The 19,959-nt window shown below is 41.5% G+C and overlaps 1 protein-coding gene and 1 long non-coding RNA gene across 2 annotated transcripts in view; one reads left to right on the top strand and one right to left on the bottom strand.

Moving 5' to 3' along the window:
- The first annotated feature begins 19 nt into the window (after positions 1–19).
- NANP (N-acetylneuraminic acid phosphatase) lies at positions 20–2,637 on the top strand. Its single transcript, XM_064648591.1, has 2 exons — positions 20–506; positions 682–2,637. The coding sequence occupies exons 1-2, from the start codon at positions 417–419 to the stop codon at positions 1,375–1,377; spliced, it is 786 nt and encodes a 261-aa protein (XP_064504661.1). The 5' UTR covers positions 20–416; the 3' UTR covers positions 1,378–2,637.
- A 1,938-nt stretch (positions 2,638–4,575) lies between these two features.
- Positions 4,576–19,959, bottom strand: part of LOC135411250 (uncharacterized) — a 62,217-nt gene continuing 46,833 nt past the window's right edge. The window contains exons 2-3 of the long non-coding RNA XR_010429062.1: positions 5,004–5,089; positions 4,576–4,859 (exon numbers count right to left, since the gene is read on the bottom strand). This is a non-coding gene — a long non-coding RNA (uncharacterized LOC135411250). The remainder of the gene's footprint in view (positions 4,860–5,003; positions 5,090–19,959) is intronic.

Here is a 19,959-nt window from a genome sequence, read left to right as displayed (position 1 = left end):
TCTGATCCCGGGCGCAGGTGCAGTCTAATCCCGGGCTCAGCCGCCGCCCCGCCCCGGCTCCCTTTCCCTCTGCATTCTGCTGCAGCTCCCAGGGCACCGGAGCTCCCGCAGCCTTTTCTTCCCCTCCCAAGCCCCGCACAAGCTCGCGGGATCTCCTCACAGCCCATTCCAGGGCCTGGCGTAAGTTCGACCCTGATTTCCTGGCGGGGAGGGCCGACCTCCCTCCACCGCCCAGCGGGGAACGCTCTCCCCTCCCGCACCGCCCCTCGGGCCTGACGCGAGGGGCGGGCCCGGGGCGGGTCCGGGAGGCCCCGGGCGGCCCCGCCGTGCTGTGCCCGGCACGGGCGGCTGTGCCGGCGGCTTGGGGCGCTCCCGTCCGCTGTTCCAGCGGGGCGGCTCGCGCGGGAGGCGGCGCCATGGGGCTGCACGGCGTCAAGGCGGTGTTCTTCGACCTGGACAACACGCTGGTGGACACGGCGGCGGCCGGGCGCCGTGCCATCGAGGAGGTACTGCCCCTGTCCCCTTCCCGGCGCTAGGTCCGCGGCCACCGGCCTTCCCGGCCCGGCTCTTCCCGGCCCGGCGGCCGCGGGGCCGCGAGTGTCGCGCTCCCCTCCCCTGCCCACATGCAGCTGGGGGCCGCTCCCGGGAGCGCCCTGACGCGCGGCCCCGTGTCCCTTGCAGGTGATCAGCGCCCTGCAGTCCAAGCACCACTACGGCGAGGGAGAGGCGCGCGCCATCTGCGACAAGGTCCAGGCCAAGCTTCTCAAGGAGTGCCACGATCCCGCCAAGATGTGCATCACCGACCTGCGGATCTCGCACTGGGAGGAGGCGATCCAGGAGACCATCGGGGGGGAGGCGAACCGCGACCTGGCGGCCGAGTGCTATTACCTGTGGAAGACGACGCGGCTGCAGCACCTGACGCTGGCCGAGGACACGCGGGGGATGCTCACGGAGCTGCGGAAGAGGGTTCGCCTGCTGCTCCTCACGAACGGCGACAGGCAGACGCAGAGGGAGAAGATCGAGGCGTGCGCCTGCCAGCCCTACTTCGATGCTATCGTTGTAGGGGGAGAGCAGAAAGAAGAGAAACCGGCGCCATCCATATTTCATTACTGCTGCGATCTCCTGGGGGTGCAGCCTGCAGAGTGTGTGATGGTTGGTGACTCTCTAGATACAGATATTCAAGGAGGCCTGAATGCTGGCTTGAAAGCAACGGTCTGGTTAAACAAAGCAATGACCACCCCGGTAGATACCTCCCCAGTACCTCATTATATTATTTCTTCTGTTCTGGATCTTCCAGCAGTTTTACAGAAGATGGAGCACAACATTAATGCTAAGTTAGGAACTGACCATATGGCTAGTAGCAATGAAGCACATTGATGGTTCCAGCATACAGAGACCTGCTGAGCTGTTAGGTGACGCATGCTCTTTTAAAAAATTTGACCCCGGGAGTTTGAACTCATGTACGGAATGCTCTTTTAAACAGCAGATGCATGAATAAGAGCACAGTTGTCAGTGAAAACAGGATAGAAACACAAAATTATATTAGTTTTAAAAGATGTAAGTGCAGTTAGTTTAAAACAACTGCCTCTGCCTGGAAATTATTTTGACAGACTGTGGTAAAAGTCTATCTGTCTCTCACCTAAGTTGCCAGTCTCTTGTTTTTATAATGGAAAAGGAAATGTGAATGTTTTGAGCTTTCACATGGTTTGCTGACTTGTGAGTTTAGTAGATGCTTCAGTACCGACCTTGTGTGCAGTGTGTAAGAGAAGGTGGGAAAGAGAGTGTGGTACAATCCGGTAAATTTTCACAATTGATCTGCAATTTATCTCAGGAACTGGAGTGAATTTTGCTGTTTCTCAGACCATTAGAAAATGCTCTACTTTTGATTTTTTTCAGGTTTTAGATTTTTTTTTCAGACTTTGCAGTGACTTTTTGTTTATGGAATCAGTACCTCTTGCCATAAGTACTTAAATGTACATTAAAAATTGGCATTTTTATAGGGGACCTTTTATCAGAAGGACTTGATGGATAAGCTTTTACTTTATATTATCTTGGTGCTTATGCAGCTATGCAGTATACTTGTGATTCAGATTATGATTTTTGTTGGAATGTAATTGATAAAACAGGGATATTTTCAATGATCTTACTGTACTGTCATACTCTTCAAATGCTAATATTATTGTTCTGTCTGATTTTATTAATGAATTTTGATCAGACTTTTTGGAGAAACTGTTCTTGGTCTTGCTCAGGTGTATGACTACTCAGATTCAACTGTAGGATCAGTGCTTTTTTTGGACTGTTTTAATGGCACTGCTATATAATCCCTCCTTACTCCAGTTTCTACATGTAATTCGTGTGATTTATTCTGGAGAAAATATGAGCTAGTTGTTTATAAATGGCTTTCATGACTCTCTTCCAAGAAATTGGAAAATTATGTCATATATATTACAGTACTGTGTACAACTTTATAAGGTATGTGTGATATTTCCTCTAGATGCAGGAGATGACTCTCTAAAACAGTAACATTTCTCTTTCCCAGATCATTATATTAATTTGTTTTTTCTGTACTTCATATTCTTACTATATAACGGGAAAGTATTCTCATATTAAATGGAAATGTAAACACTTGTTGGAAAATCTGTGTTTTTTAGCCCTGTTTGCTATATATACATTGGGATAAATATCAGACTATATATGAACAATCAAATTTTGTATTTTAAAATAAATCCATGTTAAATCTTTTGAGAACAGATATATTTGGATGCTGGCAGAAGAATGTCTGGCATATGGGCAGCAATAAAAGATCAGCAAAAAATACAGAAACCTACCATGAAATGGGTGTGCAGAAGAAATCCTATATAAGAGAGGTTCTTCCTTTTAACTTGACATGAATTTAAGTTAATGCAGTTAAGTCTTTCATAGAATGACAGAGTCATCAGGATGGGATGTTACATCATGAGGGTGTTACTGGTCTGGGTTAAATTATTTGACAAGGAGTTTAAGTTGCATCAACTTATATTGCTCCTACACTGGGGGGAGGGGAAGAAAAGGAAATACTTATTAAAGCTGGAACCCCTTTCATCCAATTGTCCCTTAAAAAAGGTAAAGCAGTCCAGGTTCTTCACCTTATCTAGCCAAGACTGTTGAGACATCAGGATCAATGAAGAGCACAGAGACAGGCCCTGCTTATTCCTCTGAGGAAATGGGGGGCACATGCTGAAAATGATCCCATTACAGTGGTACAATAACAAGACTCAGTGGGACTGACTTGACACACCTTTCTTACTGAAGGAAGAGGCCTAAGTTAAAATTTTATTTTGCATTTGAGGAGCATGAAAACAGCCACTGGTTTAGGTGATGAGCAAAGCATTGCCTATAAGATTTCTTTCAACTGAGGATTGACAGAAAAATTATTGTCATTGAGCCTATGAGAGATACCATGTAAAAATAGAAATGTATCCAAAAGGTTACACGATTCCTGAAGTAATGTAGCCATACTATCTGAAACAAAAGCAACAACATTGCTTGTAACAGCATCCCAAAGGAGCTGCAGGATAACTAACTTAGTAGTTAGTAGAACTTAGGCCAGAATGAGGTTTCTGATACAGCTGATATTTAGAACAGCAAATTGAAATAATTCACAAGTCTATCTGTGGGCTTGAAAGATATATATACACCAGGTTACCGTTTTTTAATCTAAGTTGAGGCTTATACTGTCTTGCCACTGCATCATTCTGAAGTGGCACAGTGAGCCTGTTTATTGTATAAAGGGTCTCTTGTTTTAGAAGAGACTGCTCTTTGTTTTGCTGTGGCCAGCTGTTTTCTTACATTTCCGACTCTATGGAAAACCACTGTAACTGAATGCTCAGGTGACAGTGTGGTCTGTAGAGGCCACACCCAAGTATGTTTTTCCATTTCTGAGTACTGTACCAGGATGTGGCTGGTGTCCAAGTAGGTAAAGAGTGTTATGATGCTTCTATAAAACAAGAAGAAACGATAGAAGAGTTTGCTCTATCTAGGAGTCTTCTTAGAAGCAGTTACCCAATAACCTGGATTAGTTATCTGGAGTATCTCTAAATGTTTTTCTTGGATGGAGCTCTTTCAGAGAGCACAATGAAAAATAATTGTATTTAATGAAATGAAAGCATAGATGTAGTGATGGGATAATTTTCACATCAGAAGCAGGAACAGATCAGTAAAACAGTTTATTAACAGTTCCAGTTAAGTTCTGGTTTTGCTTAGTATTATGCTCTATTAGCTAAGTTGTCTAGTTTAAATTATATAGCCAAAACATGCTTAATAAAAAGAGGAAAAAGAAAGTCTACTTATATTTAAAAAAAAAAAATAAAAAATTTCCAGATAAATATTACCTCCTGAGTAATCTACAGTAACTTTGACTTTAGTGAAATGAACTGAAACAATAGTTTAATACCAACTGTATTTTAATTCTTGATTTAAAATAACCCATGTACTAGTCTAATAAAAGTATTTTATTTATAAAACATATGTTTTAATGCTCTGTATTGCTGTGAAGAAATACTTTTGAGACAAAAGGCTCAGATACACAAATACAACAAAAGGCAAGAGTTTTGTTTCTTTTTAAAAATAGCACAGAATTAGGCTTTAAAATCCATGAATTCACATTTAGATGTGGTGACTGGGTATAGTTTCCACAATTTTAAACAGAGGCTGGAATGTAATTATGTCTTTATGAAGATTCTTGGACTGATTGTGTGTGTTGAATTGCTAACTGCAGTTCTTTGCTAGTTGAACTTGACTTACCAAGCTGAATGCCAGCTCAGATAAGCCCGTGTGTCCTGATGTTGTGGCACTGGCTGCTGCAGCAGCATAAAGACAGGCTGCAAAGCAGAGAAGACAAATAGAGAAATCTCAAGTCCAGGGCACCCATTCCAGCAGGTTATGGGTGCACAAAGCTGTATCTGAGCTATTGCTACACTGACTTCTATGTGACTTAGGAGAGGGGAGAGTGGGAGGTTCCTCACCTTGTGGCTTTCTCAGCTGCAGAAAAGCAAGCTTTGCCCTGGCAGTTTTCCATTGCATAATGGAAAAAATTGTCCATCTTCTGGACCTGTGGAGACAGAAGGGGAGAGGTAAGGAAGTACTTAAAAGTACTATAGATGAGGATAGGGCATTAAACTGAGTAAAGGGGGGCTCAGTCTCTATCATGGGCTCTTGGCCGTGCCAGCCAGCTGCCTGAAGTATCACAGACCTGCACAGCACAGGATTTCTGCTCTTGTTGAGAAAGCTTTGTATATCTAAGGCGTTAAGCTGGACAGTGAAAGCCTCAGAAATGAGGGTGTTTTCTTACACACTTGAAAACTTTAACAAAAAGTTAGGGATCTTGGAAGGTGATCTGGATGTTTTATACAGGAAATAAGTACCTTTCAATAGAATACTAAGTTAATGCAAAGAGATAAGATGTTTGGATGGGGTAAAAGGTAAGGGGTTTTGTATTTCCTGAACTACAGACAATGGACAACTTGCCACACCCCCTCTAACCTGAACCAGTTCTACTTGCCTTTTCCTCTGAAGCTTTTGTGACATGACAACACCAGTAATAGGGCTTTGAACTAAATTGAAGTAGTCTGATCCATCATAGCAATTTCTTCTGTTCAGATATGTAGTGACTAGTTTTTCAGCTTTGGCTCTAAAATGTGCCAGGTTATCATGAGGCCTTTAAAGAAAATTTAAAATCCTACCTTAATTCTATACTAACAAAACTCATCATCTGGAAATCATTTGAACACGTTGAGAAGCACAACAAATAGAAAGGCAATGTATCTCTGCTGTATGTAGCTGTATACAGTTCTTTTGTGCACAGCTTGTACTATCAGCCTTGCAGTGGGATTGTCTCCATTATGACCCGCTTTCTAGATCACGCTGTGCACATACAAGAGACACAACAATGTAGAGATGATGTCAGCTGTGCCTACAGCAAAAACTGCAACTTTTTGCCTATGTTGCAAGGGACCTAGACACAGAGAATCACATCGCCTGCTCCATATAGCATATTTTGACCTTTTATTTCTTCTACTAAAAACAAGGTTGTGTGAGAGGCTTCTGTTGAAATGCCAGAAAAAAAAATGCACTTAAAAATACGAAACTAAATTATGATGCTAATGTATGAAATTTCAGTACTTTAAAAGTGCAAGCCATGTTTCTCAAGTCAACACTTCACCAAAGACTAGATAATAGCATCTCATAGGGTCTAATTTAACATAAGAAATTGTTGCCATTTACATCAGTGGACCTTCACAAGTTTAAGTAAGATTTGTATGCTCATTTCTGTAAGATCATCTGCAAGTGACTTCTACTTTCCACTTCTCCCTCAACTAATTGATCTCCCTCATCTATTTCATTGCTTGTGTTTCCATATCTTTCTGAATCACAATGGTATCTAGCATTTGGGATGAAATTTGTGGAGCACTGCAATGAAAACTGCTGGAAGACAGCCATCTTTTGTTGCAAGATCATGTTAAGTACATACATTTAGTACCAGCTTTGCAGCAGTTGTGTGCTGCGAGCGTGTATTTGTTTTAAATGGTCTTTCCTCCAAAGAAACTTACTGTCATATCACAGAGACTAGGCAAATTTGTCATTAAAAAGAAAAAAAGTAAAAATGTTTGAATTAAAAAAAAAAAAGAAAAAAGGAAAAACAAGCCTCCAAACAAAATCCTCTGTTAGTCACCTATAGATATTAAGCTTTAAAAGGCAAGTTTCAAATAACAAATCTAAGATACTTCTCTCTAAGTTTCAAAATCAGTGTTAATGATCAGTTAACGTAAGAAGTGGCTGTTGTGAGGAGAACAAAACAGTATTCATCATTTTACCAGTTTCCCAGTGTCTGTTCAGTCTGTGACTGGCCATCATATTTTATATTCAAAAATATATTCAAATTATAATTATATTCAAAATTATATTAAAAAAATACTGTCACACTGGGAAAATCCAACTTATTCATATTTTGGGAATAACATTACTATACAACGTGGAAGAAACTACATGTGTTAGCTTCAACTACATTTTAATATACATTTTATTCAAAGTATTTAATCTGTGAATACATGTATTTGTTAGGTGCGTTTTGTATTTTGCACTGGAAATCAAAGAATGATTTAGCTTGGAAAAGACTTCTGAAATTGTAGAATCCAACCCATGACTGAACACCACCATGTCAACTAGACTATGGCACTGAGTGCCACAACCAGTCTTTCCTTAAACACCTCCAGGGATGGTAACTCCTCCACATGGAACAAAATACAGGACCAGTGAGTTACAGAGGTGTATCTGAGCATTTATGACTGTGGTAATCTAAGATCTATGCTTTAGATCAGGAAATTAGGAAACTTTCATACTTTTCAGTGATTTTAGTAACTTAGAATTCTAGTAACTTAGAATAGTTATGGCTTTTTTTTCCAGGGAAACTAAGATGGCAACTGTGAAGATGAAGTGGAAAGTATTTCAACATATTATATTGTCCAGTCAAAATCCATCCTGGTGAGCATCAGATGAGCAAATTCTTATTTTGATGCCTTAGAATTTTTAGGATTTTTAGCTTTTTGTAGATTTTAATGTAGCTGTGCAGTAAACATGGATTTTTAGTATAGCTGTGTAGTTTCTCACACTTTAGAATAGTAGTTTATCGAACCTTTTCTCACACTATATATCAAATTTTCTAAATTCTTTAGACTTGTTTAGGGTTTTTTTCAAGGAAAGACTGTAGCAAACGCACCCTGTTTAAGAACATATGCACCCTAGGCCAAAAAAACAAGATATCACCAACAAGGTTGTAGCCAAGGTAACTTTGGAGGCCTGGAACCTTGGAGAAGCTCCAAGGATAACGCATGCCGGAAGGAGGAGGAGGAGGAAGATGAGGAAGAAAGAGGTCTTGAAACCTCCAACTCAATTCTGGGGAAGCACACCAGGGGGACAATTCTGGGGAGGATCTGGGAGTGGATAGTTCTTGGATTGGATGGATAGTACTATAAAATTGTAGAACCCCTGGACACAGGTGTGTGCCTTTGTACTCCTAGCACCAGAAGGCCTTCGTCAAAGACCTGTTCTAAATTTTATCTATACTAATATTGCCTGGTGAGTTTTTCCTCCTGGATTTTAGACATCAATTTGCTTGTGCTGTTGCTGAGTCTGCTTGATGGTAGTGCATTCAGGCAGATGTGGGAAGACCATTTTCCTGAGGCAATAACCAGTGTAACAGAAAGGTCCAACTGGAATTGAAACCATTATGTGTCAAAATATCTGTTTTATTAGTTCTTCTGCTATATGAGTATTAAGAGTCTCAGTAGACTCTTCTTTTTTATTCTTTTCATGAATTAGGCCAATGAGTATCCTCAAAGTTACTGTCCTGTTTTCCTCTGCGCAGTAATGTGTTGCACATCTGTCTGTTTGATAGGCTTAACAGCTTTCATTTGTGCTGCTGGTGTGGTGGTCTTTACTGTTAATGATGTGGCCTGTTAAATCTCACTGGGGTTAGGATTTATCAGGAAGTCTACAGTGGATGGACTGACAGCCTTTGTTTTCCACACTGTTGATGCCTTCCATTGTGTTTTGTTTCAGACATTTAAATGAGAAGGGTCCTGAACGTTCTAAGTCCTTTTTTCCTTTCAGGAAGAAAATGCATAAACGACACAAACAGCTTGTTTATTCTCCTTTCAGTAAATGTAACTGGTTAAAAATACTTTTCTGCTTCCATCCCTCTCATCTGAAAGAACTTCAAAAGGTGCTTAACAACTTGATGCCTAAACTAATTTGATATATTTGTTGTCTTTATCCTGTTACTTTGTGAAATGTTATTATGTCTGTTTTAAAAAATGCTACTGCTGCAGCCAGAGGTTCATCTTACTATTGTATTATTATAGTTTTACACTGTATTTATATGCTCTATCTCAAAATGAAAACAAGCCCCTACTTTACAGGTATTTTACTTTGAGATAAATCTACCTAGTTAACAATTTCCATTTGTTTTATTTTGAATACTGTGCCCCCTGTTTAACAATACTCTGTCCATCCAAACGACTTTTCATTTGGTTTTCTCTTTTCTGTAGAGCAGCAGTATTTGTGTATATTTGCAGGGTAAGTAGTATGCAAGAGATGCTGCAAATTTGCTGATGATTAAGGGACTGGAGCACCTCTTTTATGAGGAAGGGCTGAAGCAGCTGTGCCTGTTGAGCCGCCAGGAGAGGTGTCTGAGAGGAGATCACATCAATGTCTATAAGTATCTGAAGGGAGGTGCCAAGAGGATGGATCCAGGCTCTGCTTAGTGGTGCCAATAATAGGACAAGGCACAAACTGATGCACAGGAAGTTCCTCCTGAACATGAGGAAGAACTTCTTTCTTGTGCAGGTGACCAAGCACTGGAACAGATCACTCAGAGATGTTGTGGAGTCTCCCTCACTGGCAAAACTCTAGACACAATCCCGAATAACATGCTCTAGGGACCCTGCTTGAGCAGGGAGGATGGACCAGATGACCTCACCAGTGATCCTTTTCAACCTGACCCATTCTGTGCATTTAGTGCCACAGTACAACTGTTCAGGTATCAGCAGGTTCATGCTAGCTTAAAATATTCTAAGGATATTAAAAAAATAAGCCTCACTGTTTTTCTATTTCTATTTTCTACTAAGAAAGATCAATGCTGTATTTGGGGTTGTATGTACTTGCTCTGTAACAGGGTTTGCTTAAGAAAATGGCTTTTTTTTCCTCTATTGATGAGTGCTAAAGTGATATCCTTAAGGAGTCAGTGCTGCTAATAAGCTATCCTTCACACATTAAAAGATGGAAATGTATTTCAGGATAATTTTTTTGATGGCTAATTTAGGAGTGAAGAAAGAAAATTAAACAGTAGGACCAATTCTTGATTACAAGGAGTCAGTGTCTGGAGTAGGGTTGAAAAGAAACTCCTATCACTTGGGTATTTGAATGTACAACCACTTGGTTATACTCAGAGTAACACATCTAATTTTCTTAAAATATTTTCTTTTTTTTATATAATATAAATTTTAAAAGAAATCAGTAACAAGAATAATGCAATTAGTGGTCTACTGGAGACTTCTTTCTCATTTTCAGTGTTTCCTCAGCAGGTGGCATTAGAGGTTTGCTACATGTATTTATAAACATAGTTTTTGGCCGTTGATTTGTTGTTGTTAGTAGTTGTTTGTTTCCATGCTCCTTTTTTTTCCTCCTGCACTATTTTAAAAATAAAGCATACTTGTTAAGCATAAATTAAATCCAAACAGTCTTCTTTTCACTTCACACTGCCCTCCAGACATCATAAATTATTATGAGATCCCATTTTACTAGGCATTGTAAACATAAATGGCAAAATAGCCTTGCTTAGAAGAGGTTTTGATCTAGGTGGATAATTATTATCTTTATTTGAAGTATGAGGATCTGTGATGTATTTTGCAAACTGTTCAACAGACAGTTGAAAATGAGCATCATGAAGAGGATCTGCAACAAGTTTGCTATAACATCATGGTGCCAAACAAAATCCAGCTTTCTAAGTACTGGTGCACTGTGCTTGAGCTGAATTTGATTTATATTGCAAAGGCATTTGATTTATTTAAAGAAAAAGGAAGTTTTTTCCTGCATCTGATGCTGCAGTGGCATCTTTATGATTTCAAAATTCTCATGATGAGCTTCTCTTCCTATAATTAAACAACACAGCAGAACTTTATTTCTATGACCTCATGTAAAGGATTACTTAAGCTGTTATCTGCTACTATATCGTATTTTTTCTCACTCTGTAGAGTTCTTGGCTGCACCCCCAGATCAGCAATTCAGGCCATGGTTCTACATTCAACACCACTGTTCCTGTTTGGGCACCTGAAGAGGTGGGCTAACTTTCATTCACATGCCCAGTGATACTGTGTTTAGTATCTGCCCCTGGCTACTGACTCGGATTTTGGCACACAGTCACGCTTCAGGTTCCCTCCTGAGGAAGCCTTGAACATAGGCAGGAATTTCTGCTGCATGTTTCTTCCAGGCTCAGCAGGTGGCAGTTTGGGATCAGTTTTTTAGCAGATCCAGCTCACTGTCTCTAGCACCCCAGTCCAACTGTCCCATCACAGGCTCTCCCACCCCAGTCACCACACTGACCCCAAGAGCACAGAAAAACTGACCAACACCTGCAGCGGGCTTCTGTGTTTCAGAAACTTTTACCATAAGGTGTAGTGCACCTTACACAGTGTACACTTGGCACTCATCTGATGCTGTGTGTAGACAGGACAGCAGCTCAACATGCTGGTGAACCACTTGCAGCTCCAGGGCTGCCAGATTACCAGCAGCATAGCTGGACCTGCTGCTACTGCTTCAGTCGACCAGAGCAAAAAAATGTTTAAAAATCCCTAGGTTTTATCCTGACAGAATTTGTAAGATGACAAAGAGAACATGCTGGACAGTAAAGAGTGTTCCCACTGTGAGGCATAGAAATACTGCTGTCTTCATCTTAGCAGAGACAGAACAAGACTCAGCAAACCAAAGTGACTGGCTAATAGTCACACAGCAAGCTCGGGGTTGAGACAGGGCTCACAGCCAGATATATTTGGCTCTGATTAGTGACCATCATCATTGAACATGAGACAAAGCCTCCCCTGAAGCTCTCCAAGGCTAACAGCAGCCTGGGGGCAGGGTCTGTCCATATAATGCAAATAAACAGTGAAGTATTGGCGTGGTTCAAAACCTTCCCTTGCAGTCAGCAACTCTTCTCATCTGAGGGCACGGCTGTGCAGGAGAAGTGTTGCCACAGGGAAGCACCTCCACCAAGGAACTATGAATTGGAGTACACACACTCAAACCCCCACATTTCTGCTGCATGTCTTCTCCTAAAAGCACCTGGATCATTTTGGGGCTTTCTCAATAGACTTAGTGTTAGAGGAGGTATTTTTCAATGTGAATTAATATTATCAGATGTTTGCACAGAGAAAATGCCCTTACACTATCCCAGAGACCTTTCCTTGGTGCTTAGAAGGCAGGATGCTACCTTGTTTAAGTGACTGCCTGTTTGACACACACACCAACTGTGGGGAGTACAGTGATCTTAAAGGATCTTTGTGCCTTACTTATGTCAGAATGACACAAAATACCAAACTGTTGATGCTAGAAGTCTGGAAGAGTTAATACAAATGGTCATTGCAGCTTTGACCACTGGGATTGTAAAAGGCTATTTCACAAGACTAATAAGTAATTATGTGCCTTGTGCTGTATTTGCTACTCTTGTTTTCTTTTTCTCTCTTTCACTGGAGTGGAGAGAGAACTTTGTTAAGAGCAAAGCATGACTAAGATAAGCAGTGGAAAAGTCTGACCTGCTGTGTGTGAAATTGCTACTGTCATATGTCCTTGACAAATATTTTAGCTAATTTTAGCTAATTACCTCACTGTAATGGTAAAAACCAGGGTGATGTCCTCTCCCACAGATCAAAGTCAGTGGGAATTCCCTTTGAGCAAAAGTAGCAGCTGTTAACTGCAAGAGGCTGAGGGATCATGTTTACCTGGAATTTCCCAAGACAAAACCCATAGCTGGTGGCAGGTATTTGTCAGCATTTAGCATTCTGGCACGCAGAAGAACCCAGTATGTAGAGTAGTAAGCACCTTAGTCTGAGCACTGCTGAGAAGAAAGTGGAGAAATTCTGAGCAATGGCACCTCAGGATCTCTGCAGGTGAGCCCAAGGCAAGTGGGAGTTATATCAACATCAGGCAAGAGGGACATCCTACATGTTAAATGCAGAATTAATTCCCACAGCATGTTGTGATTGCCAAAGTATAAATGTTTTCTGGAAGATTAAACCAATTTGTGGAGGACATATCCAAAACAAAACACTGAACAGAATTATCTGGATACAGCTTATGCCTCTGGAAATTTCTGCCACACCTATGGCCAGCAGATAAAACTGCTTACTGGGGAAAGGAACAGCCTTACTTCCTATCCTCCTCCTACTCAATCATCTACAACATGCCACCTCTGCAGACAGCACACTGGAGTGACTCACTGAGTTGGCCTCAGGCAAATGTTCTAGTACAAAATCTTCTGACAAAATCTCAAGAAAATATCCCTACAATTAAGATAAAATTTATATATTTTGCATATAGCTTGCATTTTTCATTTAGAATAGATTACGATATGAGCTTCTTACACTTTGCAAACAAGTGCCAAAAACCAGAAAACCAATCAAAATGTACAGGTATTTCAGATACAATCACTGGGCCCATGGCACCCATCACCTTCATTACCTTTCACTTTCCCACTGACACCTGGAATGTTTTCAAATACGCTTTTGGGACCTATCTAGTTCACCCAGCACATGAAATCTCCATAATAGTTATTTAAAATATCCCATGTAACTATGTGACCCAAAGAAAATACCTGAGATATGTCATATGAAAAGAGACAAAAATACCTGAGATATGTCATATGAAAAGAGACATCTAACCCCTACCTTACTACAAACGCAGCCTAATCGAGAACAAAATGTATCTTCTCTGTGTGAAGATGCTTCCTTCAGCTGGTACATTTGAGTTACAAATATCATCACTGCTTTCCTTATATTCTTTTAAGCGATGTTTGTCCTGTTTAGTATGTTTCCAGGGATGGGTCATCTACCATGATGGGCAACCTGGGCAACCTGGGCAACCTGTTCCAGTGTTTCTTCACCATCATCGCAAGAAAAGTCTTCCTATATCTAGTGTAAATCTACCCTCTTCTAATTTAAAGCCATTACCCATTGTCCTATTGCGACCGACCCTGCAAAGAGGTTTGTCTCTCTCTTTCTTGCAGGCCACCTTTAGGTACTGAAAGGCTGCAATAAGGTCTCCCTGGAGCTTTCCCTTCTCCAGGTCGAACAACCCCAACTCTCTCAGCCTGTCTTCACAACAGAGATGTTCCAGCCCTCTGATCATTTTTGTGGTCCTTCTCCAGAGTAGCTCCAACAGTTCAATGTCCTTCCTGTGCTGGGAACCCCAGAGCTGGATGCAGCACTAGAGGTGGAGTCTCAAAAGAGTGGAGTAGGGGGGTAGAATCATCTCCCTCGACCTGCTGGCCACACTGTTTTGATACAGCCCAGGACACGATTTGCTTTCTGAGCTGCAAGTGTACATTGCCAGCTCATGTGCATCTTTGCATCCACCAGCACTCTCAAGTCCCTCTCGGCAGGGCTGCTCTTGATCTGTTCATCCCCCAGTCTGTATTGATACCAGGGGTTGTTCTGACCCAGGTGCAGGATCTTGCACTTGACCTTACTAAATGGACCCACTTTTCAAGCTTGTCCATATTCCTCTGAATGGCATCCCATCCTTCAGGAGTGTCACCTGTACCACTGAGCTTGGTGTCTCTGCAAATTTGCTGAGGGTGCATTCAATTCCACTGTCTGTCACTGATGAAAATATTAAACAATGTTGGCCCCAATGTGGACCCCTGAGAACACCACTTGTCACTGATCTCCATCAGGACACTGAGCTACTGACCACTACTTTGTAGATGCAACCATCCAACAAATTCCTCATCCACTGACCATCAAATCAGTCCACCCATCAAATCCATTCCTCTCTAGTTTAGAGAGAAACATATTGTGGTGGACCATGTCAAAGTCCAGATGGTACATAGTACAGAGTAAACAAGGTACTGCTGATAATCGGAGCCAGAAATAAGATTTTTAAAAAATGTTACTTTGAAATAATATATTTCTATAAGTAGACACTAACAATTTACCTCTGTAAATGTGACATTACTGGATTTAACAGCTTTTGATGTGATCTTTTTCCTGAGAAGAAGTTCTGAGTAAGTTATGCACTGCACAACTTTCAATCTAAAATCAGCCATCAAAAAGTGAGAGGAGTGCCCATCAGCCTACTAAGATTTCAAATGTGCAAGTGCCGTCAGTCTGCTCTCAGATTTATAGTTAGGTTTGTACCTTAGTACCCTGTTTAAGCAGAGCCCAAGGGACTCACCTATGTGATAAGCATAAGCACACACAACTTTCAGAATGGGTCAGCTTGGAAGGGACCACAGTGGGTCATCTGGTCCAACCTCCCTGCTCAAGGAGGGTCATCCTAGAGCACATGGCACAGGATTGTATGCAGATGGTTCTTGAATATCTCCAGTGAGGGAGACTCCACAACCTCTCTGGACAATCTGTGCCTGTGCTCAGTCACCTGCACAGTAAAGAAGTTCTTCCCCATGTTCAGGAGGAATTTCCTGTGCATCAGTTTCTGCCCATTGCATCTTGTCCTATTGCTCAGCACTGCCAAGAACAACCTGACTCCATTCGCTTGATACCCTCCTTTCAGATACTTATAGACATTGATGAGGTCCTCTCTCAGTTGTCTCTTCTGGTGGCTCAAAAGGCACAGCTGCTTCAGCCCTTCCTCATAAAAGTGGTGCTCCAGTCCCTTAATCATCTTTGTAATCCTGCATTGGACCTGCTCCAGGAGCTCCATGTCTCTCTTACACTGAGGAGTTCAGAACTGGACACAGCACTCCAGATATGCCTCACCAGGGCTGAGTAGAGGGGCAGGATCACCTTCCCTGACCTGCTGGCAATGCTTTTCCTAATGCACTCCAGGATACCATTGGCCTTCTTGGCCACTAACTGCAGATGGCCCTCTGACCCTGTTCATTGATACAGCTCCAGTCATTTTAATTTATTTTCTAGACATTCACATGGACCTTTTTACCCCTCTCATTCTCCTCCAGTGCCTACAAATATTTTTCCACTGAAGTTTTCCAACAAGTTCTTCCTAGATAGGCCAGGTACCTTTCCCAGGTTGTGTATTTTTTAGAACTAAATTGTATCAGACATTTTCTGTATCAATTCTTCAGAAAAAAAATGCAGACACTAACAAAAATGGCATATGTGAATTAGATCTGTCATTGTAATATCAGCTGATCACATAGCAAGCCTTCCTTTAGCTTAACAAAGGAATATTTCTACATAGTATATTAACGATAAAAAAATTGATAACAGAATTCTAATGAATAAACAGAGTAGCTATTATTTCTAACATCACATATTGGCAGATACATTTATCAGCCTGTTTGGTGTAAGACTGCATGTCAGAAGTTCTCTGGAAATATTTACACTTTCACATATATTTTATTTTTCATTACTTGTTTGCTGTAACCATCTCAAAATTAGTTTCTGCAGACCCTTGTCAAAGTTTACTAGTCCAATTTCATGTTACTTGAGACACAGTGATTCAGCAGTAATGGCTTAAAAAGCTTTTTTGCATACACAAAAATCAGTTCCTTGCCGCTGCCAAACCAAACAAACTGTGGCCTCTTTCCAGAATAAAAGAAAGGAACTCCTTATTTGAACCGAAGATGTTGTTGTAAGTTTATCTTAATGAGGTGGTTACAGTCTTCAGCACTCGTTTTTTAATTATTTGGAGGAATCCTCTTGGATGCAGTAAAATGGCATAGTAGGATATTAATCTGGGCTAGAAAAATCCAATTATCAGAAACAAGGGGGCAGTTTTTCTAAACAACATCCATTACATTCTGCAGTATCCCAGTTTTAATTAAAAGAAACAAAGCCCTGGTGTTCTGGGTACAAAGAAGGACTCCAAACTTTCCAGTCTGGTTCAGGCTCAGCTGCCAGTTCTATCTTCCCTTGGCTTTATCTATATTCAAAGTCACACCAATTTAACTCCCAAGCAGTTTTTAATCACATCTAATGAAATAGATGCTAACTGCTGCAGAAATGCACTTAATTTGATTTAAATAAGGTTTATATCAGCCTAGTTAATTGAGTTTATCACTACCTTCAACTGGTATATATAACTTTTAAAACTAAATAAAGAGTGTCTTTAGATTAAACAACTAAATTTAAATTATGCAGCATAATTTTGAAGGTAAATATTACTTATGTCAGGGAACCCCAGTTTTGAGAGAAGGTTTAGGCAGCCATAACCCCATGGAAAGACCAAAAGGAGCAAATCAGCAGCCTGGGGCTGGGGATCATCAGGACATAGGTTTGCACTGAGAGCTGCCCTTTGCACTGTGAAACCATAGCTGGACAGGAATTTAATGTGCTGTTAATACACTCAGAATGATGCCTCAGTGAGTAACAAATGAGCTGCATTGTGTACTAAAAGGACTGGATAAAATATTAAATGAAACCAGTCTGCCATGACAGCATAGCTGAAAAGACAGTTGTTTTCAGAGGCTGACAGGCATTTCTGTTGTTTATACATTAGAAATAAAAATGAAGACGTGCACATTCAAATATACCTGGCCCTAAGGAGATATGGTTCCTACCCAAAGGAACAGGAGTTGTAAACAAACAAATTGCCTAAGGCAAAATTCACTGGTTTATAAAAGAATAACAACCCCATGCAGTGCTACAGACTGGGAGCAGAGTGGCTGGAGAGCAGCCAGGCAGAAAGGGACTTGAGAGTTTGGATTGACAGGAAGCTGAACATGAGCCAGCAGTGTGCCCAGGTGGCCAAGAAGGCCAATGGCATCCTGGCCTGGATCAGGAACAGTGTGGCCAGCAGGACCAGGGAAGTGATTCTTTCCCTGTACTCAGCGCTGGTGAGGCCACACCTGGAGTGCTGTGTCCAGTTCTGGACCCCTCAGTTCAGGAAGGATATTGAGGTGCTGGAGCAGGTCCAGAGAAGAGCAACAAGGCTGGTGAAGGGACTCGAGCACAAGTCCTGTGAGGAGAGATTTAGGGAGCTGAGGTTGTTCAGCCTGGAGAAGAGGAGGCTCAGGGGAGACCTCATCACTCTCTACAACTGCCTGAAAGGAGGTTGTAGCCAGGTGGGGATTGGTCTCTTCTCCCAGGCAACTATCAGCAAGACAAGAGGGCATGGTCTTAAGCTGTGCCAGGGGAGGTTTAGGTTGGATATTAGGAAGAAATTTTTTACGGAGAGAGTAATCAAGCATTAGAGTGGGCTGCCCAGTGAGGTGGTGAATTCACCATCCCCAGAGGTTTTTAAGATAAGACTGAATGTGGCACTCAGTGCCATGGTCTAGTAACCACGGCAATAGTGGATCAAGGGTTGCACTTGATGATCTCAGAGGACCCTTCCAACCCAGCTGATTCTATGATTCTATGAATAGCTCTTAAGCGATGAACTGGTCTTAATGGTGACAGGATACCTTATTCTGATGGGTACCTTCTTCCCTAAAGCAGCAAAATAACTTCCTTATCCAAGATGCAAGCAAACCTCATGTTTTGAGATCTTAAACTATTGCTTATTCTCTCACAGCATGTTGATAATATACTATCAAACTCAGCTAAACAGATCCACCCACAAGTGCAGAGAGATCTTTTTAATAAGGATGTCTATTTAAAATTAACTTTAAGGCTGTGGGTCATGAAAACCTCATCTGTTTTTAAAGAAAATTATGATCTGATATGATTAACAATTTTTCACCCTTGTCTGTTCAATCACAAAGGAATCTCAAATGGTTTTGCCTATATTCCCCCTTTATCAGCAACTCTGCACACTGCTTTAAATAATCTATTGGCATTGCAACCAAGACACTATTTGTCATTATAAGAACCCAGCAGATAGGACAAAAATACTAAAGCAATATACTGAAAGAGCAGATAATTGCAGTGGAAGAAGTTGCACAAATGAATAGCTGAGGAGTTTCATTTGGCAAATTCAGTGTGTCCAGGGTCTGCACCAACACCATGCTGAGCAACTAGCAGTATCACCCCTCCATATCCCAGGTTACAGGTGAAGCAGCTCTTATTTTATTCTGGGGCTATGATCACCTAAGTGCCCACATTTCATATGTTTTCATTTGCTCTTGGGCTTCAGACTAGGAAAAACCATCTCCCTCTCTTGGTGACAAAAGCCCAAACATTTTTCTCTCAAGAGCAGCAACAGTGCGTATTAGTGAGCTAACTAATTAGTTAGCTAGCTAACTATATTGATTAGTAGCTTCTAAAAGACATCCTTCAGCCTCAGCTCTCAGCAGGCTGAAAAGAGCACACCTCTTTCTACGTCCCTCACCCCACACTATGAGGAGGGTGGCCCAAGTTCTTCGTCCCAAGATGAGACGTAGATGTACAGGACTCCCAGTTCTTCCACAGTAACTGAAAGCTGCATTTACCATTCCTCTTTCCCTGTAGTACTAGGCTTTGACTTGGTTAGGATATGTAAATATCACAGGCAAGATCTGAGTTGGTAGCAGCTGGAGTAGGTCCACTGAAGACAGGGAAGCTTTGCTGGTGTACATCAGCTGAGCACCTGACCAAGTTTCCATTATAGGGATGTTTCTTCAGGTTCTTTTTCTCTCTTCCCACTTCCTTCCTTCCTTCCTCTCTTTCCTCTCTTTCTTCTCTTTCCATCCTCTCTTTCCTTCCTCTCTTTCCTTTCTCCATTTCTGTCTCTTTCTTACCCCTTCTCCATTTCTCTCTTTCTGTCCTTCTCTCTCTCATTTTTTGATTTCTCTCTCTTCCTCGCTTCTTTTCTTTCCACTCTTCTCTCTTTCTTTCCACTCTTGCTCTCTTTCTTTCTCTCCACACAACCAATCATTTGAGTGTTTTCTGACTTCTGCAATGGCACTGGGGGAATTACCACTGCAAATCAGAACAGTCTACCAAGTCCACTCCCCTTTCCCGACTGCTGTCAACACCAGGTGTTGTTGAGGGCAATGAAGGAGGCGCGCTCAGCAGTTCCCACCACGCTGGAGAGTGCTCAGTTGTGAATGCAGTGAAGTGAGAGGACACAGACCCCTTGTACACAGATTACTTCAGCTCTCTGTAATACTTATTTTTATTAGGTAAGTACCTGATTTGATTTTGGATTCTATTAATACTGTCTTTTAATTCTATTCTTAGAGTTCTCTACCACACTGAGATGTATTGTAGTATTTCCTCTATATATGCACTGTGAAAGTAAAGAACAAATGAATATTTTTAAATACCTTCATGTCATTATTCTTTTAGGAAAAGATGCTGAGCTGACCTA

Source organism: Pseudopipra pipra, chromosome 3, assembly GCF_036250125.1.
Source record: "Pseudopipra pipra isolate bDixPip1 chromosome 3, bDixPip1.hap1, whole genome shotgun sequence".
NCBI lineage: Eukaryota > Metazoa > Chordata > Aves > Passeriformes > Pipridae > Pseudopipra > Pseudopipra pipra.
This window is presented reverse-complemented; position numbering and strand designations above follow the sequence as displayed.

Coding starts and splice junctions, on each gene's coding strand:
- NANP (XM_064648591.1), top strand. CDS start 417: ATGGGGCTGCACGGCGTCAAGGCGGTGTTCTTCGACCTGGACAACACG. Junction 507..681: donor GGCGCCGTGCCATCGAGGAG/GTACTGCCCCTG, acceptor TGTCCCTTGCAG/GTGATCAGCGCCCTGCAGTC.